Consider the following 20,147-nt stretch of genomic DNA (forward strand, 5'->3'; position numbering starts at 1 on the left):
GTTCAATAATTCTAGTTCACTTCAGTTCCCTTTTCTTTTGTTAAATTCAGTAACAAGTACATTTCATACTTTTTATTTTTAAATGGATAATCCCATTTTTATAAAAAAAATACTTCTGCTCATCAGTCATATCTATGCATAGAAGACTGTGGTGATGTTTATCGATATTGACAAAGGTTTTTTTCTGGGTGATAGGATTTGGGATAAATTTTAAACTTTCATCTTTGCATTTTTTTTTAGTGTTTGAAATACTTAAAATACTTCATTAATTTATTTACCAGTAGTGATTTTTCTGGAAAAAAATAAAAAGGACAAGATGCAAATATGCTACCACATTGAATAGTATTTAATTCTAATATGAATGGTTGTTATTTTTCCTTTTTGTTCTTTTCTCTATTTAAAAATTTTTGAAAACAAGTTGATTTGCTTCTGCTCAATGAAGATCACACACTTTAGTTACTGTTCTACGTGGTAACCCAGCATAACCACTAGCAATGAAGATGTCTTCTTAAGTGAAATAAAGTATTTTGTTTTCCTTCCTCTCAGTCCTACTTGTCCCACATCGGTTTTCTTAGTTCCATGGTAGTAGCATAGATATGACTGATGAGCATAAGTATTTTTTTTTTGTTAGTTAAGGGGGACGGACTGAAGTATCTTGAGGCAAGCTGAAGGTAAATGAAGGTGTTTGTTACAGTGGGCTCAGTGTTCTGAAAATAAGGAGGGCAAGATGATCTGCCAAATTACCAGCTTCTGTTGTAATGATTATCTGTTCTCAAGAAGAGGCACTATGAAAGCCTCTTTTAAATTTCATACACATACCTTTTTAAAATTAATAAACGACATAAATGATTTCAATGGGAATGCAGAAGCCATAACCTTCTTTGGAATTGTTTCCATTTGAACATTTCAGGGTACAAGTCAGAGACAGAGAAATCAAAGTTAACATCTTTGATATGGCTGGCCATCCCTTCTTCTATGAGGTAAGAAAGACTTTTTGAGAAAATCTGCGTCCAGTATTGTCAGTGGGTTAGGGAAAGATCCCGAGTTATTAGAAACTACCAGTATGCAAATCATGTATAAAATTAGGTGAATTTAGCTGGTGGGTGTGGCTTCCTTTCTGAGCCTTAACTGAATGGAAACCTGTTGGTCTTTTGTTCCATCCCCTTAGATAGTGGTAGGAAATTCCATTGCTAATGTTTCAAACACTTAGATAAGACATTTTAAATTTCAAAGGACTGTTGCTTTTATGCTTTATACCTTCCTGATCGATGGCTGCCATTCATTCACCGCATACCAGTGTGTCAGTTTGGATGCTGGTAATACACAGTCCCTGTCCTCATGGAACATAAATATGTCAAAGAAGACGGATATTAAACAAATGACAGAATGCTTGGGAGCATTTAATATCTAGCCTAGTATCTGGGAGGACAGGAAGCCTTGTTGAAGGAAGCAACATTTAAAGTAAGCTTTGATGGATAAGTAAGAATTACGTAGATTGGTGGGAATCCAGGGATGATGTGATACACAGGATAGTTTTGAGTGGTACAGACTGTAATAGTTTGGAGAATGAATGTCTCTAATGATGAGGTCATACTGCCTCACCAGTTCATCCTTTTCACTGTTAAAAACTCTAGATTAACAACTCCCTTTTGAAGGCTTCCTTCCTTTGACTTTCACTATTGATCTTGGGCTTGTTTTTAGAACAACATAGACTGAGTCTGTGCTTCTACAATGGAACCTTTCTAAAATTTGTTAATCCGCTCCTTTTCAGGTAAAATATTTTCTAGCCCTGCCCTAGCTAGGCTTCTCAACATCCTTTGTAGATAACCTCTAGTTAGCTAATGGGGAGATGACAACTGAGCACAACATTCCAGATATTGTCTAGTGAAAAGCACTGAGTGTTCTTTACTTTCTGTCATTAGACACTGGACGTCTTATCAATGCAAATTGAAATTACAATAGCTTTCCCCCCCAGCAGCTCAAAAAGATAACAGTATAATTAATAGAAGCTTCTTGAAATCACCACTTCTGAAGTAACTTTTCTCTGAATAGCTTCGATTTTTTCTTTTTTGTCAAATATTTACTTGTCCATAGCTCAAACCCTCCTTTTTGACAAGACCAAAGCCATCTTCTCCCTAAGGCCCAAACTGACCAAAGTATATTTTTGCTTGGCACACAGTGGGTGAAGCGTCTGTAGCCATTGTCATGATCCCTGGCTTCCCCCCATCCTGGCGGCCTGTCTTCCATTAAAGCTACTACTGTCATCTGTCCTCTCAACAGGTTTACCCAAAGGGCCTACTGAGAGAGGCCCGTCTGCTTAGCATGTGAAAGAGCACTCTCAGAGGAAAGTGTCAAAGAGAGGACTGCGAGGGAATGCCAGGCCTGTGTCTTAACAGCAATTTTGCTTCCACTGATGCACACATCATTCTGGGACTTGCTGGTATGAGTTAGACAGTCTGTAGAAAGTTCTTGAGGCCTGAGTGCTATTAAACTAACAGCTTTCTGTGGCCTACAAGCTAGAAAGTTTGCCATCCCTGCTCTAAGAAATAATCCCAATTCCCTTAGCATCCTATTTAATTAAACTTTGGATGCTGCAAGACTTCCAGGACTAACATCAGAGAGCTGTCTTGGGAGCTGAGAGTAAGAAAGCTGTGGGGGACCATTGAGGCTTCTCCTTTTTTATTTTACAGATGGGAAAAACCAAAGCTGGAGGTGGTAAAACCACTTACTTAAGACTACAGAGGTAGCCAGTTGCTGAGCCCAGACTTGAACTTGAGTCCGTTGAAAGAGAAATCCATGAGGCTTGCCTAAACCTCTACTTACACGCAAATCTCCCTCTGGATAGCATAATTTGCACTTTGAAATTCTTTGATTTCTGCTTACATTCCCTACATTCAGCTCTTCTTGATTTAAAATGTCTTGAATACTTACACCTGGTAGGCCCTGTTGGCTGACACAAAGACAGACGTATCAAGACACATGCCTGTCACTTGCGGCCTACTGGAAAAGGCAGCTGTGTATGCTACCAACTATAACACCAGACAGGAAGTAATATGGGCACTACTAGAAGCACAAAGGCTGTGGTATTTCAGGGATACAGGGGTTAGATTCTGTTTGGCAGGGGTTCGGGATTAGATGATAAGGTGTGGGGCAGGAAAAACTCCATGAAAGATGCAGTGTCATAGCTAAACTTGAAAGATTAAAGATAAAGAGGTGTCTGTTTCGAGACGGAGTTAGAGAAACACAGGGGAGGTTTAGGGAATGAGAGATTATCCACTTTGAAGGACAGGAGGTAGGAGGAGGATAAGACTGGGAAGCCGGTGGGGGACTGATCAGAGCTTTCAACACCAGTTAAAAGAATTTGAAATTTAAGGGGTTGGCAGTAGGGAAACACTAAAGAATTTTTGAACCAGGGCTTCGAAAAGATAAATATGTAATGTGTATTATGTTGCTGGGGAGGTTACTTAGAAAATTCTTGCAGTAGTAGTCAAGAGGTAGTGTAATGTTGGCACATGGAAATGGAAAGGATGCGACAGGTGCAGGAAATCTGGCAGAGGATTGTTTGTACCTGCAGAGTGAAAAAGGAGAGGAAAGCAGCAAAGGTGAACACTAGACTTTCAATCCACACGGCTCAGAGAATGGTGCGCTCCTTTCATCACTAGAAGTTCAAGGGAAGGAAAAGATTGGGAGGGAATAAGTTGGAGGGTTTCCTGTTGTACATATTGGATTTGAGATTCCAGCAAGACATTGAGCGGGGAGAGTCTAGAGTTAACTAGAAAAGCAGCTCTGGAAGCACAGATGAAAAGGCTCACCTTGGAGCTTCTCCCAGTTGAAATTATGCAGGTGGTTTTGTTGTCTGAGTTGGAAGGAAGGATTGAAAAAGAAAGGCTGAGGGTTTGGGGTGGGATTAGGGGAATTAGAGCAGCCAGCTGGCGTGGGAGCAATGGAGAGAGGAGGATTTGGTAAGAGACCAGATGAGAAAGAACCTAGAGAGCGTGGCGTATGGGAGCCAAGGCAGCAAGAGTTTCGGGGAAGAAGCCAGAGGCCCATTTTCACTTCTGCAGGTGGGCTGAGGACCTTGAGGACTGAGGGGAGAAGACTCCTGCTGCTCGTCACTTCAATTCTTTCTGATTTAATTGCTTTTAATTTAGGAGATAACTGCTTCTGTTTCTACAAATTAATAGCCATTTGCCGTCTTGGCCCAGGCATCTGTCTATACTCAGAAACCTAAATTTCGTGCCTGATGTGTGTAAGAAGACTTCATTTCTTACAACAGACTGGTATGGGCATGTGCAGACTGGACTCTCTGAGACGAATGAGTAATACATGGCCTCTGTCAAGGTTCTTACTGGAGTTTTGGCCTGAAACGCCTGGTTTGTCAATGTTACTACGCACCCACTCGACTGATCCTTCCTCTGCCACTTTCTTGTGCCCTATACTTCGTGCTGCCTCTTCCTGGAATTATAGATATGCCCCAGAAGTGAGTTGCCATTTCTAGCCAAAATATTGAAGGTGGACCATCAGAGGAGGGTGAGAAAGGAAGGCAGAAGATGCAAATAGACATTGTTTCACAGGCACTGTAGGTGCTCTGCCTTCATCATCTCATATAATCCTCGGAATTACCCCGTGAAGGAAGTAGTACTGTCCCCATTTGATAGATGAGGACACTCGGATGCAGAGAGGTTAAGTGACTTGCCCCAAATCACACAACTAATAAGTAAGAGTGACCCCAGGTTTGACTCTAGAGCCATTACACCACTGGGGCTCTGCTTTTGGAGTTCTGAAGTTAGTGTGGAGACCCTAGAGTCAGGGAAGCTCTACCCAGCATCCCAGGGAGTCTGCTCCAGGCTCTGGTACATAAATGGCCATAACTCTTGCTGACGCTTGTGTCATTTTTGCCTGAAGTTCTTCATTCTTCCTGAGAAGAGCTTTATTTTATAGAATTTGTGTTATTTTAAGATCTACTAACAAGAATTAAAGATGGATTGCCTCTAGGGAGTGGAGCTGGAGGTGAGAAGGGCTGAGGCGGGAATGTTAATGTTACGTTCATTACAAGACCTTGTCCTCGTAGGGTTTTTCTTATCATGTTACTTTGATTTTATAAAAAGTCCTCTAAAGACCAGTAGATACTGAGATACAATAGCAAATACTATGTATGCACAAAAGAATGCCCTTTGTTATGTTAATGATGGTGAGATATATTATAAAATCACAAAACCTCCAATTTGCACATCTGTTCTTTTCTGTGAAGGTTCGTAATGAGTTTTACAAGGATACACAGGGTGTAATACTGGTCTATGATGTTGGGCAGAAAGATTCCTTTGACGCCCTTGATGCGTGGCTGGCAGAGATGAAGCAGGATCTTGGACCTCACGGAAACATGGAAAATATTGTATTTGCAGTGTGTGCCAACAAGGTAACTGCTTTGGACATTGTATGCTCAACTTTCCAGATCTATTATGGGAAGAGTGCAGCTCTGAGTTTTGGGGAACAAATGAAAAAAAAAGAAAGAAAGAAATCCTTATTCTATGCTATAGGAATCAACAGATTTTCAAAACAAACATCCCTGAAACAAAGAATAAAAACACAAATTCCCATATGTTGGGGTATTTATCCATTTTTTTCTGGTGCTGTACATGGGGAAGGGTATTAGTGACAGAGCAGGAGAAGGGGATCCTAATAATTACACTCTGGCCTTGATTAGAGAAGGGACAGTAGTTAGGTGTGCAGCATGGATTATGGAAAGGAATGGAAAACAGACTTGAGTGTGGGAGACCTCATGAAGCCAACTTTCACAGAGGTGAATTTGAGGTGAGCAGTTTTCTTCGAGGATAAAGTGGGAAGTGCAGGAGCAGGCATTTGTTATTTTGCCACAGAAAATCAGTCTGTGTTCAATATGGGCAATTTTTTTGGTCTCCTTTGGTCCTCGTAATTGTATATACTGGTGCTGGAGTTCATGTAAGAGTAGTTTTGGCCTCAGTAAAAGATTGATGAAGACCTCACAGGGCCTGTGCTAGTGGATCAAGGTTGGGGTCTTCTCTCTGTTCCCCAAATTTCTGTTTCAGATTGACTGTACCAAGCACCGCTGTGTAGATGAAAGTGAAGGGCGTTTGTGGGCCGAAAGCAAAGGCTTCCTGTACTTTGAAACTTCAGCACAGACTGGAGAGGGAATCAATGAGATGTTCCAGGTAAGCTGGCATCGTTTTGTTTGTTCCGAGGCTGACCATGCCAAATTTTAGTTTAAATTATGAGAAGCAAAAATGTAATAGGAATTTCGCATTGGAATAAGCTTGTTCTTTTCAGAAGCTGGTGAGAAAAAGATTGAGAGAGAGAGAGAGAGAGTGTGTGTGTGTGTGTGTGTGTGTGTGTGGTATCTATCTGCCTGCTGTGTACTTGAGACCGGACCTGGCTGATCATCAGAATTACTTTGGGAAATTCTTAAAAATACAGATTTCCAGGCTCTAAAACTACTGGAAGCTTAGTGCTTGTGCTGGAGCTCGAGAATCTATATTTTGAAAAAGCTTTCCAGGTGATTTCTGATGATCATCAAGTTTAACAACTGTTATTATATACTTACTTATAATAGAACAAAGATTTTCTTGAGAACTCCCTTTGGTTAATGGTGTTACATTTGCATGAATAGGTAGATGGAAGGATTACTTTGGCGAAATTGCCTTGCTGTAGCTGATATAATCCTATATTGCAAGGGCACAGTTAGAGAATAGGAGCCTGGCATTGCAGAGTCCCGCCAATCACACGTAAAAATAAGGTCTTATCCACCAAGTAGACAATGGAAGGGTGTACTCATATTGCAACCTGAATAGATGGTGATTTTTTAAAAATTACTAATCTTGAATAATTTTAAGGGCCAAGGTTATTTATTTACTTTTTTTTTTTTTTTTTTTTTTTTTTTTTAAGAGAAGGAGAGGGGAGGGCCAGAGGGAGAGAAAGAATCTGAAGCGGACTCTGTGCCTAGCGCAGAGTCCAATGCGGGCTTGACCTCACAACCATGAGACTATGACCTGAGCTAAAATCAAGAATTGGACACTTAACCAACTAAACCACCTGGGTGCCCAGAACAAGACCTTTTTTTAAAAAAGATTTTATTTATTTATTTATTTATTTGAGAGAGAGAGAAAAAGAGAGAGCATGAGCAGGAGGGGCAGAGGGACGGAGAGAGAGAGAAACTCCAGCAGACTCCCGAGCTGAGCAGGGAGCCTGACGTGGAGCTTGATCTCATGACTCTGAGATCACGACCTGAGCTGAAACCAAGATTCAGATGCTTAACCAACCATGCCCCCAGGCACCCCCAGAACAAGGCTTTTTTAAAATAGTAAATTATAAAGTCAACTCTTGATTACAGATACATTTGGAAGTAAGTGGTGACATGAATTATGCATTTTTTCTCTTCTGAATATATCTTAATATTTTGGGAATTTTTAGCATTTCAAATAATGTAGCTATACTTTAAAGAGTTGTTCTTAATTATTGAGTGGGATTTTATTTAATCTTTTATGCTGAATTTCTTTCTCTTAAGGTGTCACTGCCCGTATTAGAAGACAGGTTTCATCCTTGGCTGACAGTTTGAATCGGGCATCATAGCTTCTGTTTCAAGACCAAATAAGGTTGATGTTGGCTTGCCACATCCTGTTCTATTGAGTACATGAACCTGTGTGAGTTTGTACCTATTTATGTGCAGTAACGGTACTTGATCATTTGAGTAGTGTTTTACTATTCTGGAGAAGTTTACGTGTTTCATCTCATTTGAGATTTAGTGTGTAGCAGGTTTTATTCTCATTTCAGATTTTATAACATCTAAGAGTGCTGAAGTGACTTGTCCAAGGGTATAAATAACAGCTGTTGAAGATTAAATTTCTATCAGCCCTTGAAAGATGTAGTCCATTCTCTTCTGGCCTCTCTTGCAACTCATGAGTTGTTAGTACCCATTCGTACTCTTGGTTTTTTGTTCATAATGTGTTGGGGATTTTTTCCCCTCTAGCCACTTTCAAGAGTTTTTCTTTATCTTTGGCTTTTGGCTTTGGACTGTGTGACTAGATGTGATTCTCCTTATATCTATCCTGCTTGGTATTTGTTGAGTTTCTCGGAGAGCTAAGTAGGTGTTTTTTATCATCATTTGTTCAAAATTTTTTTAGTTTATTTTCACTCATTTCCTTCCTGGACTCCAGTTACATGTGTATTAGGCCATTTCTTTTTGTCCCATAGTCCTTGAGACTATGTTATTTTTCTTTCCTTTTTCTCTATATTTTGGATCATATAGTCTCTATTGGTCTGACTTTCAGCTGCTTTTAAATCTGAGTGAATTTTTCAACTCCATACTTTTCAGTCCTAGGATTTGGATTTGATTTTCTTGTGTAGATCCTGGTTCTCTGCTGGGATTCTCTATCTGTTCACTTATTAAGACTATGTTTTCCTTTATCTCTTTGAAATATTTATAATAGCTCCTTTAAAGTCTTTGTCTACTAGGTCCAATATCTGAATCATCTTGGGCCCAGTTTCTGTTGACAGCTTTTTTTTCTTTTTTTTCACCTGACTATGGATCATATTTTCTTGTATCTTTGTATGAATAGTGATTTTTGATTGAATACCAAGACACTGTGAATAATGCATTGTAGAGGCTCTAGATTCTTTATTTTCCTCAGCAGAATATTGGTTCTTAATTTCAGCGGGCAGTTACCAACAGATTACATTGAATTTGCATGGGTTTGGTTTTTTGCTTTCATAGCAAGGATCTGAAGGAAGCCCAAATTGTTGTCTAAGCCCTTCAAATCTGGTAGAACTCAACCTTCAAATTCTGTCTCCTTTTAGACCTTGTCAGCTCTTGGTTTTCGGTTTTGTCAGGATGAGTTTACTACCAAGCCATAGTCTTTCTATGGTATCTCAGCTAGATACTCAGGATACCAATGAAATAGTAAGCAATGTCTGCACTCTAGCAAGGTCAGACTGTACTGTTCCTGGAATGCCTCTTTCCAAAACACCACTAGACTTCTAGTATATTGGTTCTCTTCTCAATCCCATGGTCAACCTCAGGTGATCTCACCCGGTGCATTTATAGCCTGGGCCGCAGCTACAGATCAGTGGGGAACCGTCACATGGACTTCTGGGGCCCAATCCTGCCTTTCTCCTTCCTCTCCAATGCCCTGCTCTGCAGATTCCAGCCCCTTCAGTATCCTTAAACTCTGATCTCTGTCTCTTTCATTCAGTGGGACTGTGGGACTGCTCAGACCAGCTCTCTGTGACATGGCCAGGAAATGGGCTCCAGGTAGAAACTGAGGGGCAGTACTGTGCTTGCTGTTGTCCACTACCTGGAAATAGTTTCTTGCTCTATCTGTCCATTTTCATAGTAGTTTATGGCAGGAGTTCTAGCCCGGTCCCTGTCACTCCATCATGGCTGGAACTCAGACGTGGAATGTAAACAGACCCTTGACTTCAGTTCTCCTGTTTTGTACACCACACCACAGCTGGCGCTTCTAAACCATGTGTGCTACCAGTGAATGCTTGTGTCCTCAGAGATCTGGGAGGGTTTATATTTTAGTTTAACTGATAAACTAGAAGAAAACCTTACTGATACAGAACACAAGCAAACATCAGTGAACTGTGATGACTTTTAGGTTGCTTTTATCCTTTCAGATAAATCTTGGGTAGCACTCAGGGATAAAACAGTCTGTTTAAAAACAGGCTAACAAGGAATGTAAAAAAAAAAAAAAACTATGTAAGCAAACGCTTAGAAACAGTGCTTTCCTGCTGACTCAATTTAATTCATATTTTCTTTGTTTCCTATACACTTCTAGACACTATGTCAGAAAGGAACTTAGTTTTGTCTTTTTCACTTTTGAGCAGAGTAAGACAGACTAATCACATTAACTCTTCTTTTGTCTTGTTATCTTGTGGCTTTTCCTTTGGCACCCTGCTCACAAATCAGCCTTCTTGTTTAGGTTGTCAAGTCTATTAGCTATTACTGGAGATAAGAAGGAGGAGTCTAAGAGAAATGGAAAAATTTTGGACAATGACAGGAATTATAGACATATCTGAAAAAGAAGAGAGATTAAAAAAGAGATGGAGGGAAGAAGAGATGTCTAGTGTATTAAATGAGACTTTTGAGCAAAGTTTTCCAACAATAGTAACTGAACTATGAGCAGGATCAAAAAATAGTTTTCGCTTTGAAAAACATCAAAAAAATGGGCAAAGAATCTGAACAATTTAGAGAAAAAGGAAAGGCACTAAGCATATGAAAAGACACTCAGTTTCACTTACAGAAACTTTAAATCCAAACTGTGTGCTACACATAGGTTTGGCAAAAGTGAAGCTGTGTGAGAATGCCCCATAGTGACAAGGAGACAGAGAAATAGAGTGTTGGACCCTGTGATGGTGTAAACCGACACATTTTGTAGGACAGTTGTCAAAATCAAAAATCAAAATGCCTCTACACTGTTACTTAGTACTTCTCCTTTTAGGAATTTATCTGAAAGCAGCATCTCCACAAGTGTGCAAACACACACACACACACACACAGAGTATTCATTAAAGCACTGTGTGTAATAGCAACACCTAGAAATAATTGACTTGTCAGTTGGGGAAATAGGGAGTTGGTTAAATAAATTAAGATACAGTCACAGTGAAATACTGAACAGTCATTAAAAAGGATGAGGAAAGTGTCTATATGCACTTTCTAGAGAAAGAGTCCAAGGTATATTTTTTTTAAAGATTTTTTTTTTTTAAATGTAATCTCTATTCCCAACAGCACCAAGATCAAGAGTTGCACACTCTACCAACTAAAACAGCCAGGTGCCTCTGTATTTTTATGTGAAAAAGTTTGAGGAGCTAAGCAGTATGTTTAATCTGCTTTCTCTTATGTCAGTGTTTAGTGTAGGGATGGATATACCGGTATCCTTTTCTTTTTTTTTTTTAAAGATTTTATTTATTTATTCAACAAACCAAGATCACAAATAGGCAGAGAGGCAGGTAGAAGCAGGCTCCCTGCTGAGCAGAGAGCCCCATGCGGGGCTCAATCCCAGGCCCCTGGGATCACGATCTGAGCCGAAGGCAGAGGCTTTAACCCACTGAGCCACCCAGGTGCCCTGATATACTGGTATTCTGATAGAAAATTTTTCTGGGAAGATACTCAAAAATATTAACAATGGTTACTTTTAGGAGAGGAACTTGAGGGGCAGGAAGACAGTTTTCATTTTACACTTTCATTTACTATTTGAATTTTTCTAACAGTGTTCACCTACTACCTTTTCACCTCAAGAGTGTTATTTGAGAGGAAGATTATGAGCCATTTAAAGTTTATTCCTTATACTTTTGTGTGTTAAAAAAATACACAAGCGTGTGTATTTTGTGCATATACACATAAACATACATATAAGATAAAAGAAAAAAACCTTCCAAACTATATATTTGCTTTATGGTGAATTTTAAGTTATTGTAATATATTAAAATTCTTTAAGTTATGCTTAAAGGAAATTCCTATTTTCATAAAATCAGTTCTCCTCTGGGATGATTTCTTTTTGCAGACCTTTTATGTATCCATAGTTGACTTATGTGAAAATGGAGGGAAACGTCCTATCACGAATAGCAATGCTAGTTTCACCAAAGAACAAGCAGACACCATTCGCAGAATTCGAAACAGTAAAGACAGTTGGGACATGTTGGGAGTCAAACCTGGGGCCTCAAGGTAAGCGGTGCTCTAGGATCTTCGTTCCAAGTTCTGTCCTGGGGAAAAACTCAGCTGCCAACATCGTAGGTCTGATATATCTTCTTGTCATTGACTGGAAATATGAAGATGTGTGGAAATGCATTAGCTTATGTAATAACTTTTCTTCAGTGAATTAATTGAATGCCAGAGAAACAAGTAGAGGACGCAGTGGCCTGATGAAGGAGCTCTGCAGTGTATTTGCATGAATACTTTCGGTAATGGTGTGTTCTGCTTTTGTCTGTGTTGAATAGGAGCCTTGAAGCAAATGTAACCTTAAAAAAATACCCTACAAAAGAGAAATCTTAAATCATAGAATTTTAGAAGAGGAAAAGGATATTAGCAGCTTCTCCAGACATTTCATTTTATAGGTGAGAAAACTGGAATTCGGCGAGACTAAACACATGTTCAAGGACCCTAGGAGTTAGTGGTAGAATTGGTTCTTGACCTTGAACACTGTGTGTCTGCCTGGCTCTGTCTCTTTCTATGGCCCTCAGAATCCTGCTAGGTCCTCATCTGTGTATGAATTTATGTTAAATGGTTTTATCTTTAGCCAAAAGAAATATTTGGGAGGAAGACAAATACAATCACTATTCTTTGTTGCTTGTGCAGGAATAAATCCTTGTTCGGTATGATTATATAACTTTTAACAATAGGATGCTTCTGTTACTATACATATTATGATTTTTATTGTAATTGTAAGCGTTCTCAGGTCTTTTTATTTTGCACCATAACTTTCCTCCCCAACCTTGTCCCTTTCTACTTTGTCACCTTGATTCACACACACACACGCACACAAAAGTACGTGTTGAAACATCTTGTTGATACCAGTGGCGTTAAGTTTCTCTTTTCCAGTTTGGTCTCCTAGTCTGTCTTCAGGCCCAGAAGGCGAGAGGGCAGGGGAAGAAGAACACAGTTACTGGTCGCCTCGACTTGCCAGGCCTTACAGAGAAGGCTTTAAACACACGAACATTTCAGATGATCTTGTGTAAATAGCACAGTTAATTGGTGTCTTTTAAATGTCCTTTGGGATTTCCATAGTCTCATTCTAACATCTTCTGTTTACCTCCAAGGGAGATTGGCTCTAAAAGAAAGAAACTTATTAACTTAGTACAGTGTTTATTAAGGAAAAAGAAACTTCAGGTTCCTTATTTATTTACTATCTGTATTAATTGGAATCTACCAAAATATACAGGACTTCCACAAGTTCTCTCTCATTGACCAATATAAACATGTGCTCCTCTTACCTCTCTCTGGGTCGATCGAACTAATTTTGTATGTCAGTGAGCTCACTTGAACAGAACCTAGAAACAGTGTTTTGAAGTTATAAAGAGTTTTAATGTTTGTTCAGTATCATGTTTACTGTTCTTGAACTTTAAGAAAATCTTCAGCTTCAGCAGAATTAATGTATTTGTTACTTTGTAAATGTATTTGTTAATACATTGTTATTTTGGTGAAGAATTCTGGCAATTCAGATTTCTTCAGAGAGGGAGAATATGATTCTTGTTAGCTAATATCAGAATTGTCTATGTAAAAAAGCCCCATGCATATTTTAGAACAAGAGAATTCAAGGGGCACCTGGGTGGTTCAGTCATTAGGTGTTTGCCTTCAGTTCAGGTCATGATCCTGGGTCCTGGAATCGAGTCCCGCGTCGGGCTCCCTGCTCAGCGGGAAGCCTGCTTCTCCCTCTCCTGTTCCCCCTGCTTGTGTTCCCTCTGTCGCTTTCTCTTTCTCTGTTAAATAAATAAATAAATCTTTAAAGAAAAAAAAAACATGAAGGAGAATAAGAGAATTCAGGGTTTGTTTAAGAGCAGAAAGCAGAAAAAGCCTTAGAATACATGCCCAAGCCTAGAGAACTATGAACATGGCCTTGTGACCTCAGTCTTTCCAAGTAGACACCCAAGATTTTCCATCACCCGCAAGACAATCACAGACCATCTCTCTAATTCGGAGAGCCGAGTAGAAATCCTTCTGATAAAACATAAAGGAGAAAAACTAGAGCGTTTGGGAAAGTGCCATATCCAGGCTAATAGCATAACTGGAAACCTGAATTACAAAAAGAAGGTGGGAAATAAAACTATCTGGTACACACAGAACTACACCTGACCAGGGGAGGAGCTGGATACTTAGAAGCTTCTGGAGGCCTAACACCAGAGGATGATGAAGAGCAGGGAGAGGTGGTCTCCCGGAGCTCTCCTGGTCTTTGGGATTCACTTTACTGCCCCTTTCCTTTATGGGTAATGTTCCCCTTCTCTTTTCTTTCTTCTTTGGTCTCAGGAGCTCGCTGGAGCTCTCCAGTACCCCCATGTGCAGCGTCCCTTTCTTGGTCAATGGTGTCACCATCTTCCCTGAGGCTTAGCATCCCCTTGACCCTGGAACTCATCTCAACCCCTTTTCTTCCATCTCCTTGACCTGTATGTCCAGCTTGTCACCTGCTTCTGCCGATTCTTCCTGTGTGTCATCCCTTAGCCTCCCTTGATCCAGACTTGTACTTGTGCTTGGCTTCTCGTAACAATCTCCTAACCTCGAAAATCAGCTTTCTCAGCACCTTTTTTTGTCATGAAACACTTACTGATGTCATTGTTTATCAAGTCTACTTTTTTATTGTTGTTTTGATTTCAAGGCCCCTCCCTTATTGGTCAGTGCTTCCTGGCCAACTTTGTTTTTGTTACCCCAGCAGTGCCCTCACAGAACTTCATGCCACGGCCATGCTGTTCGTAGTTCCTCGCTTCTCCCGGCTCTCTCCCGGTGGCCCAGTGTCTCCCCATCTCCTTCAGAACCCCACCCCACAGGCCCTTCCTGATCACCCCGTGCCCTCATCGCTTCAGACAGCAAAGATTTGCTGGATGCCTGCTCTGTGCCAAGGACCTTTCCGTGGATCCTCCTTTTACCAGGCATTTTCTTGGTGTTTCGGTACTCCACATGATATTTCTTTCTCTACTTGTCTGTAACATATTATTTACTTGTTTATTGTTTGTTTCCGAGTCCTTTAGTCCCACTTTTGAGAAAAGGTAGTAATGCAAGAGATATGATGTAAGTCCGGACACCGAACTGCCGTGGGCGGGGGCTGACCCTGTCGCTGACATAGAGCTTGGCTTCTTTCTCCTAGGGATGAAGTCAACAAAGCCTATCGGAAGCTCGCTGTGCTGCTTCACCCCGACAAGTGCGTGGCGCCTGGTAGTGAAGATGCCTTCAAAGCGGTGGTGAATGCCCGGACAGCCCTCCTGAAGAACATCAAGTAGGAAGTCAGAGAAAAAGACAATTGCAGCCCTCAAGTATAAACTGACTGTCCCTAGAAGTGAAATAACCACCATGGGTTTTTTTTCTTTTTTTTCTCCACAAAAATCTTACTGCTTTTTTCTTTTGTGTTGTCATTTGTAAATTAGAAATTCAGGTGCCTGTGACCATTTCAGACATTTTACAGAGCAGTGAAGACAACCAAGCGCCACTTGTACGTACAGTTTCTTTCCTATTTCCAAATAATCCAAATTTTGTTCCTCCTTCATTTGTGAGCTCGGTAATGGTAGCGTCCCTCACGCACTTGACTCAGGACAGTCCAGGAGGTTTCTGGAAGGGGCGCAGGGGGACCTTTCGCTTTTCTTTTTCTTTTTTTGTAAAGTTCATCGGAGAAGGAGACAGCAGATACAGAAGGAAATGGTAACAAAACCCCCAAAAGTGTGGTGGGACCTCACACGCAAGTCACTTCTTTTACGAGTTCCTTAGTAGGATTTGAACCATTGATCCTTCTATAATTAATGAACTCTGGAGGGCCCTTTGGAAGTTTGTGAATCAAGGTAATACCGTTCCAAATTGAGCAGTCCTTTGTGGACCTACACTCTGTCCCCTTCTCCAGCCACCAGGGGGAGAGACAGGCTAGTCCTAGGAGAGAAAAGGCAGTGGCAGCCACGAGTTCTGGAACACTGGCTGTTGCTCGTCTTGCCCCTGGATCTGAGGCCTTTCTCCAGCCACGGAAGCAATGCCGGTAGCAGTAGGGAGCATCGGGCACCCAGGAAGCAGGAGTCAGGTCCCACAACAGACGTGCTTGCAGGTCACATTAGAGCTTGTGTACGCATCCCCGAAGGCAAGGCCAGAGGCAAGGCCCAAGGGCACAGCCAGCCTGGCTTGGACTTGTCTGATGCCCCTCAGAGAGCCTGTGGATGAGGCTTCTGCCTTTTCTTGTTTCTGCATCCTTTGCCACAGGTAGGTAGGAGACGCGGGGGCACGCCTCTACCGCCTGGCCTCTTCACTTACCTACTTGAGTTCCTTCCTTTTCCTTTTCTCTTCCTTATTTATTTATTTTACAAATATACCACATCTGTCATTTTTCTCCTGATTGTCTGGCTTTTGGCCACTGCCTCTTCCATCCTCCCTTCCGAGGCTTCACCTTACAGCCCTCCCGTACAAGCCCTGGTTGACTGGAGTCAAGTGTGGATCCTTTGGGTGTTGGTGGAGGGAGAGATCTTAAGGCCTGTGAGGGAAGAATTTCTAATTTTTGCTTGGGCTCCATATTTCTAAACAATAATATATTTACACTCTAGATTATGAAAGCTAATATAATGTACAGAAATCCATTCTCTTGCCATAGTCTCCTCCATACCCACGGAACGGATGAAGTATGTTAGGACTGGCCCTTCCTCCAGAGCTTTCAGAACTGGTCTTGCTGTTTGACCCATTGTATTGTGAATCTTGGTACGTTACTCATCTTTTAACTGCAACCACCCTGCACTAATTGGGCTTTAAGGTGCATAAAATGTGAGTTTCAAGCAGCTATCCCATATTGATCACCAAATAGCATTCACCTACCCAAAAAGAAAAGCCACTTCAGTTTCATTCCAGCCCTCTGCAGTCTTTTGGATTCTCTTCTCCAAAGCAGCTTCCCTTTGTGTGTCTGCCCTTGGGCTGCATTGAGCTTGTTGTCAGGAAACCAGAGCATTGTTTTCTAGTATGGCTTTTCATCTTGGTAATACTGAAAATGCTTCTTTTTTACGAATTGAGTCTAATACATGATTTCCTGGGGATTTTCCTCTGGACTTGTAATTTTAAATAGCTTCTGGGACTATAAAACTCCAACCCAAAGTGCTTCTGAATTTAAATTTTACTTAAGGCCTTCATCATGCCTAAAGTAATTAAAATGTGGGTCTATTCTTGTAAAGGAACTAGAGTCAAAGAAACGAGGGACTGTGCATGGTAGCGTCAGCCCAAATTGACATGACAGCCCACTGAGTGTGTGGCCCTGTATGGAGCCTGTGCTAGTTTTCATCATGTTGCTAAAGACCAGGTTGGTCATCTCATTCAACTACATTGTGCCGATGAACAGTTACAACAGAATTTGTTAGTGCTTCCGTTCCTATATAACGAGTGACTTGTGGAAATTTAGCCTGATTTTGGTTTGTAGGTCTTAGAACTCAGTTCCTAACACCATTATTAATATTAAGGATGGCCATGAACTACTTCATTTATGTAAAAGAAAGAAAAGAAGAAAGTTAAGCTTCAGGGTCCTGGAATTTGTCCGAGTGCCATAATCCTTGAGTAGAATATTAAGGGATAATAAAGCATGATTTGCAATGCACAGTTTTTTGGTACTAATGTAATACAAAGCTTTGTAGACCTCTGTGCATTACATTTATATTCTCGGTGCAAATATGTACTTTGTAGTTCAACTTGATGAAATTCCTTCAGCCAGTTAGGATCTCAAAATACATTGGTGAGATTAACAACTAGCAGAATCATTCCATTGGCTAAAAATATTTGATGGAGAATCTTGTTTTTCAAGAAAGAATAAGAAGTTTGAACAGTTCGTATCAAAGCCATTACTTCCATGTCCGAGTCATCAAGAACGAGCAGTTTTAAAGCTTGTTGGAAATCCCTTGAGGTATTTCTAACTAATTGCCCGTCCTGCCTAAGCACTTTAAAATACACCGTCCTCTTCTCCCCTGCTCCCCTTTGAGGCTTCTTCCGAACTGATGTTCTCGCCTGTCCGCAGTTCTCCTGCAGCCTCGTCGTCTCGCGTCTCCCCACACATGTGTCCTCGGCTCTGTTAGCCTGTGAACTTCAAAGTCCAGGCCTCAAGCACTGTGCTGCCACCCAGGAAAAGCTGCGGAGATCCTGTCGCTGGCACGCTTTTCTTGAGGCTCACATTTACCTCAGGAAACTCACTCTAGTGTGTTCTCGTGCATCGAATTCCCAACTGGTAAATAATTTCTTTCTACCCATAAACCAGTATCTAATTCACTGCTAGTTACAAGAGCCATAGATAAGGCAGCTAAATTTCTGAAAGAAAGCCAGAGTAAGTAAGGAGCCCCCGTCAGCCCTGTGTCAGGACCACACTTCCTCCTGGACCGGTGACAGAATCTCGAGGGGGAGGGAGGTAGTTGAGGCCCAAGTTAGAAAGGGTGGATCCGCGCACGGATTGCCGCTGACAGTGACAGGGACAGCGCCCTCCTCAGAGGCACTTTCCGTGGGCGCTGGCATGTCACTCCCTTCCCCACCGCACTCCACCTAGCTCACTCAGTCTGCCAACGTTTTTGCAAAACTTTTGGAAAATGAGTTTAGCTGCACAAGAGAGCTACCCACCTTCCACTGCAAGTTTTGCAAAGTGAAAAAAGGTTCACACTTCTCATGTTTGGTATTAGCACAAGTGTAACGTTTGTACATTGGTTTTTCCGTTAAACGTTTCTAGAGAAGACAAAAGCTTAGATTTGTGACATGGGGAAATTAGAGTGTGTCTAACAAGCAGTGCAATATTGAGCCGTGCCAAAAAGGCCCTGGTGTGAAGTGGCTTGTCGGCAGGTTGGACGGTCTGGGTTAGTGTCCGGCATCCTGCAGGGCGATCGTCCCCTCTGACTGTGAATGCAGAGTCTCTAACGATACCCTTTGCTCTTACGAGGTAATTTGCATATTTGTGTTCTGTTGAAGTAACTGAAAATGTTAAATCTAACAGTTGTTTATGTCTTGTATAGAGAGTGTCATATGTATTTAAGTTGTGTATTTTTATAAAATAAAGCCAAAACTCGAACACTGGCCTGTGGGCTGCACTTCTTTGATGAGATGCTGGTCTTTTTAATGTAAAATGTACTAGTCTAGAAGCAGCCCAGGCCCTCACCAACTGAGGCCTGACAGAGGATATCTTGCTTGAGTTTCCAGTTGGGAAATGGAGGAAATTTTATTCCTCAGTCCATCAGGTAATTCTAATCTTCTTCTTTTTTTTTTTTTTTTTTTAAGATTTTATTTATTTATTTGACAGAGAGAGAGAGAGATCACAAGTAGGCAGAGAGGCAGGCAGAGAGAGGGGGAAGCAGGCTCACTGCTGAGCAGAGAGCCAGATGTGGGCCCGATCCCAGGACCCTGAGATCATGACCTGAGTCGAAGGCAGAGGCTTAACCCACTGAGCCACCCAGGCGCCCCAATCCTAACCTTCTTAAGTCATGGTGAAAGTGTTTTGATTTCTTTTTTTTTTTTTTAAAGATTTTATTTATTTGACAGACAGAGATCACAGTAGGTCGGGGGCGGGGGGTGGGGAGAGCAGGCTCCCTACTGAGCAGAAAACCCGATGTGGGGCTCTATCCTAGGGCCCTGGGATCATGACCTGAGCTGAAGGCAGAGGCTTAGCCCACTGAGCCATCCAGGCGCCCCGTGTCTTGATTTCTTAAAGATAACTAATATTGTGTTGCATTTTTAATTCAGATAAAACTGTTACCATCCTATTTTAATAATGCAGCTCTTGGCTGAACAACTTACTCATTCAGCTGGTCCCTGGAAACAAGAATCCTTAAGTAACAGACTGTTGGGAACCCAGAATTTGAAAGGGAAAGCCTTGCAGGGCCAAACCGCAGAAGGCAGTGTCTCTCGGAAGCCTTCACATGAGGGCTGTAATTTTCATTATGAACAAAGTATGTTCTCACCTGAGAAGGCACGACACTCTTTTGGGGAACTGCTCTACTGTCCCCAAACATGCTTTCAAGACAAGCTGCCAAAGTCTCCTTTGCTTCCTAGCCACCCAGAATGGCCCGTGAGCTGGGAGTGTCACCCAAGCTGAACCAACTGGCATCCTTCTCTGGGATCTTTCTCACTGGAGCTGGGAAAGCAAACTTTGTCTCAGGAGAGGAAGTAAGACGGGAGGAGTCCTGCGGATGTTGGCAACCTGATTCCAATGCCATGGAAAACATTCTCAAAGAACGCAGCAGACATTCATAAGGAGACAGAGTCCTGATGGCCAACACTCACCTTCTGGTTCCTGAGATCCCTTGAGCTGGTGGTTCTGCAAGCCCAATGCCACCCCAGAATCCTTCCCACAAACTTCCAACCCCTGTTTTCTGCTTGGTTTAGTTGGAGTTTGCTTTCCATTACTTGAAACTAAAGGGATATTAGACAATAGTAGACCTTAAGATTGTAAGCAAGGATGAGAAAGCTACGGTCTATAGACTGAAATGACATC

The 20,147-nt window shown here is 41.5% G+C and overlaps 1 protein-coding gene across 3 annotated transcripts in view; it reads left to right on the plus strand.

Moving 5' to 3' along the window:
• The window catches only part of DNAJC27 (DnaJ heat shock protein family (Hsp40) member C27), a 29,682-nt gene extending 10,954 nt beyond the window's left edge, over nt 1-18,728 (plus strand). Inside the window, exons 3-7 of one of the 3 annotated variants that reach the window (XR_009344380.1) lie at nt 911-980; nt 5,252-5,416; nt 6,066-6,188; nt 7,538-7,673; nt 11,535-11,659. Coding sequence is in view for 2 of the 3 variants with exons in the window: in XM_059132475.1 (XP_058988458.1) it covers nt 911-980; nt 5,252-5,416; nt 6,066-6,188; nt 11,535-11,695; nt 14,823-14,955 (652 nt within the window). In the remaining variant the exon portion in view is untranslated. Of the gene's footprint in view, nt 1-910; nt 981-5,251; nt 5,417-6,065; nt 6,189-7,537; nt 7,674-11,534; nt 11,696-14,822 lie in introns of those variants that run through there. The other 2 variants (XM_059132475.1, XM_059132476.1) reach the window with 2 other exon arrangements.
• The last annotated feature ends 1,419 nt before the right edge of the window (nt 18,729-20,147 follow it).

The sequence above is a fragment of the Mustela lutreola genome, chromosome 9 (genome assembly GCF_030435805.1).
Source record: "Mustela lutreola isolate mMusLut2 chromosome 9, mMusLut2.pri, whole genome shotgun sequence".
Classification (NCBI taxonomy): Eukaryota; Metazoa; Chordata; class Mammalia; order Carnivora; family Mustelidae; genus Mustela; species Mustela lutreola.